General features: G+C 23.7%; 1 protein-coding gene across 1 annotated transcript in view; it reads right to left on the bottom strand.

Annotated features, from left to right (window-relative positions):
* Positions 1 to 1,416: 1,416 nt before the first annotated feature.
* LOC126903946 (uncharacterized) overlaps positions 1,417 to 2,722 on the bottom strand; it is a 7,167-nt gene continuing 5,861 nt past the window's right edge. Inside the window, exons 5-7 of the mRNA XM_050682534.1 lie at positions 2,640 to 2,714; positions 2,417 to 2,579; positions 1,417 to 2,324 (exon numbers count right to left, since the gene is read on the bottom strand). Coding sequence (XP_050538491.1) covers positions 1,852 to 2,324; positions 2,417 to 2,579; positions 2,640 to 2,714 — 711 coding nt within the window. The 3' untranslated portion in view covers positions 1,417 to 1,851. The remainder of the gene's footprint in view (positions 2,325 to 2,416; positions 2,580 to 2,639; positions 2,715 to 2,722) is intronic.

Here is a 2,722-nt window from a genome sequence, read left to right as displayed (position 1 = left end):
ATGTCTCGTTTATAATTCATTAAAATTGATTTTTGTAATGCTAAACAAGATTAATTAAAAATTAAAATGGTTGCTATTTGAAAAACTAAAGTTGATATTGATTTGAGTGTTGAGGGATGAAGATGGGATCTTTATTTTTCTTGTCAAGTAGCTCAACATAGATTTATAACAAATAAAATAATTACACATATGATAACACTAATATTTTTAAAGAAAATTCGTGAGGAATAGTCAGTTAATCACTCAGTATATATATATATATATATATAAACATATAATAAATATTTTTAGTAATATTTCAAGCAAGTTTTATACATTTATTAAGTTCACAATTTCATTAACAATTATTTATATTTTTTAAGATTAAATCAAAAGTTAATATAGAGAAAAACTGATTAAATTAATATTAATTACAACATATATTTAGTCTCAAATAAAAGTATAAATAAAATTTTTTACATCCATTTAACATATAGATTACAACAAATATAGAATCTCAAATAAAATTTTAAACGTCCATCAAACAACAACAATTTCTGCTAAAAGTAGAACAAATAATTATAACTATAATATAGTATAAGTGTTGCTTGAATAATTTGTACTCAAAATTTTTATAGCCGTCATAAGACACATTTTATAAATGCTATTTATTTATTATACTAATGGGCGATAAATAACAAATGGAAAAATAACTCAACCAGACGGTCTATTAATAGCAATAATTTTAGTATATTTGAACAACGAGTTCTAACAACCGTGTTTTCATCAGATGAAACAAATATTTTCAAAGCGGCGACAAATTCATTGATTACTATCAATTCGATGGAGAAGTTTAATACTGAAATCAATCGAGTAGTAAGCCACTAGTAGTAAGAATAACAAATTCAAACAAAAGAACAGTTCGTAAGCAAATTGGCAACGTGGTGTTCATAAGCATTAAGAACGTTTTTAATGCTCTGTCTTTCAGATTTATGAAAGCAGCATTGCCAGTTTGTTTTTGATTTTATTGCAATACCACAGGTCACACAACTGAGTGACTATTGAATAAGACAGGATTATTCTATCTTACCAAGTTGTGTTCTTTCATACACTCAGAGAAAAACCTCGATCTATATAATAAATTCATCGTTCAATTTGATAAATATATCATTACTATTGAACCTATGATATATTTATCAATATGATAGAGAAAAATTGTAGTGGTTTGTTCATCATTATAACAATGATGATATTATTGAAATAATAAAATACTCTATCAATATAATAAGTATAACTTTGTCATATTGATAAATTCATCGTACTTATGACGAATTATTATTGTATATCTAAATCACTTTGATAAATAATTTTTCATGGTGATGAAATAATTTTTAAAGAATTAAGTAAATTTTTTTCAATATGATAATGAATTTTTATTAAATTAACATACCAGTGTACAAATAAAATCCCATATTAAATTATAAATTTAATCTTAATTATGGTAATAATTTACTTAAATAAACACGTTATTTAATATATATATTGTGTAGTATTTATAATATTAAAAATAATTTAATGAACAACTTTTAATTTTTCAATAGTAAATTATAAATAAAACCTTTACACATGTGTATTTAAATAGACATATGGAATATAAACTGAAACGGCGTATTTATCACCTTTTATTTTTAATGAATTTTAAGAAAGCTTACAATCTGTTTATAGTATAAACTTTATACATTGGATGTAAAATTAATTTTAAATAATCAAATAAAAATTAATAATTTACAAATAATTAATACAAATGAAAAGAAGAAAAATATAAAGTGAAAAAATAAAAGGATTTTTCAATATAATATTAATATAATAATATTATTTTACTATTTTGTTGAGATCATGTAGCACTTGTTTTACTGTTTGATGGGAGTAGTCGTTCTTTAAAAATAATTTGTAGTAATATTGTTGAATAAATGTCCAGACAGCGCATGATGGAAGTGGGTATTCTAAATTAAAAACATGGAATATCTTAAAGCAGACATCCACTGCTCTTATTATTGAAAAAATTTTATACTTGATGGCATCAAAATATAATAATATATCTCGTGGTTTTAAAATCGTGCCAATAATTAAAATGAATGGTTGTATTGGCTGATTTCTACTTTGTAGTAATGCGATATAAGCTTCAGCTTGGTCAACTGTCTCGTGGAAACTAATTAATGAATTTTGAGAGTCCTTTATAGAATATTTAATGATATTTTTTTTTCCATTTTCATCTCTCGTCACTTTTCTCGACGTTGGCACGAAAAGCGAGCTTAATAGATAGAAGAATGCTGTATTTTTTCCACCTGACCAAGAAAATAATTAATTTAATGCTAAAATATCCTTTTATTAAACTGCTAAAATATTTTGATTTATATTTATAATAAAGTATTATTACTTTGACAAATGTCTGATCTTTGAGAAAGCTGTTCTACAAGTATTTTGCTATCTCGGTCTTTATTGTGTTTTTCTATAATATTCATAATATCTTGGTAAGAATCATCAAATGAATCGACCATCATACTATTATATTTGATAAGTTGTTTAAAGTCAATATCCACCTACAAAAATGTAATCCTTAAATTTAATTATTTTATGTATAAGCAATACATTTTACATACGAGTTTATATCCAAGGGGTAATCTATAACTAGCCCATTCATTTATTATTTCGTTTGTTTCTTTAGCCTCTCTAATCTTTTTAA

This window comes from Daktulosphaira vitifoliae, unplaced genomic scaffold (genome assembly GCF_025091365.1).
Source record: "Daktulosphaira vitifoliae isolate Bord-2020 unplaced genomic scaffold, ASM2509136v1 Scaffold_4, whole genome shotgun sequence".
Lineage (NCBI taxonomy): Eukaryota > Metazoa > Arthropoda > Insecta > Hemiptera > Phylloxeridae > Daktulosphaira > Daktulosphaira vitifoliae.
Note: the sequence above shows the minus strand (reverse complement) of the source record. Positions and strands in the feature narration are given on the sequence as shown.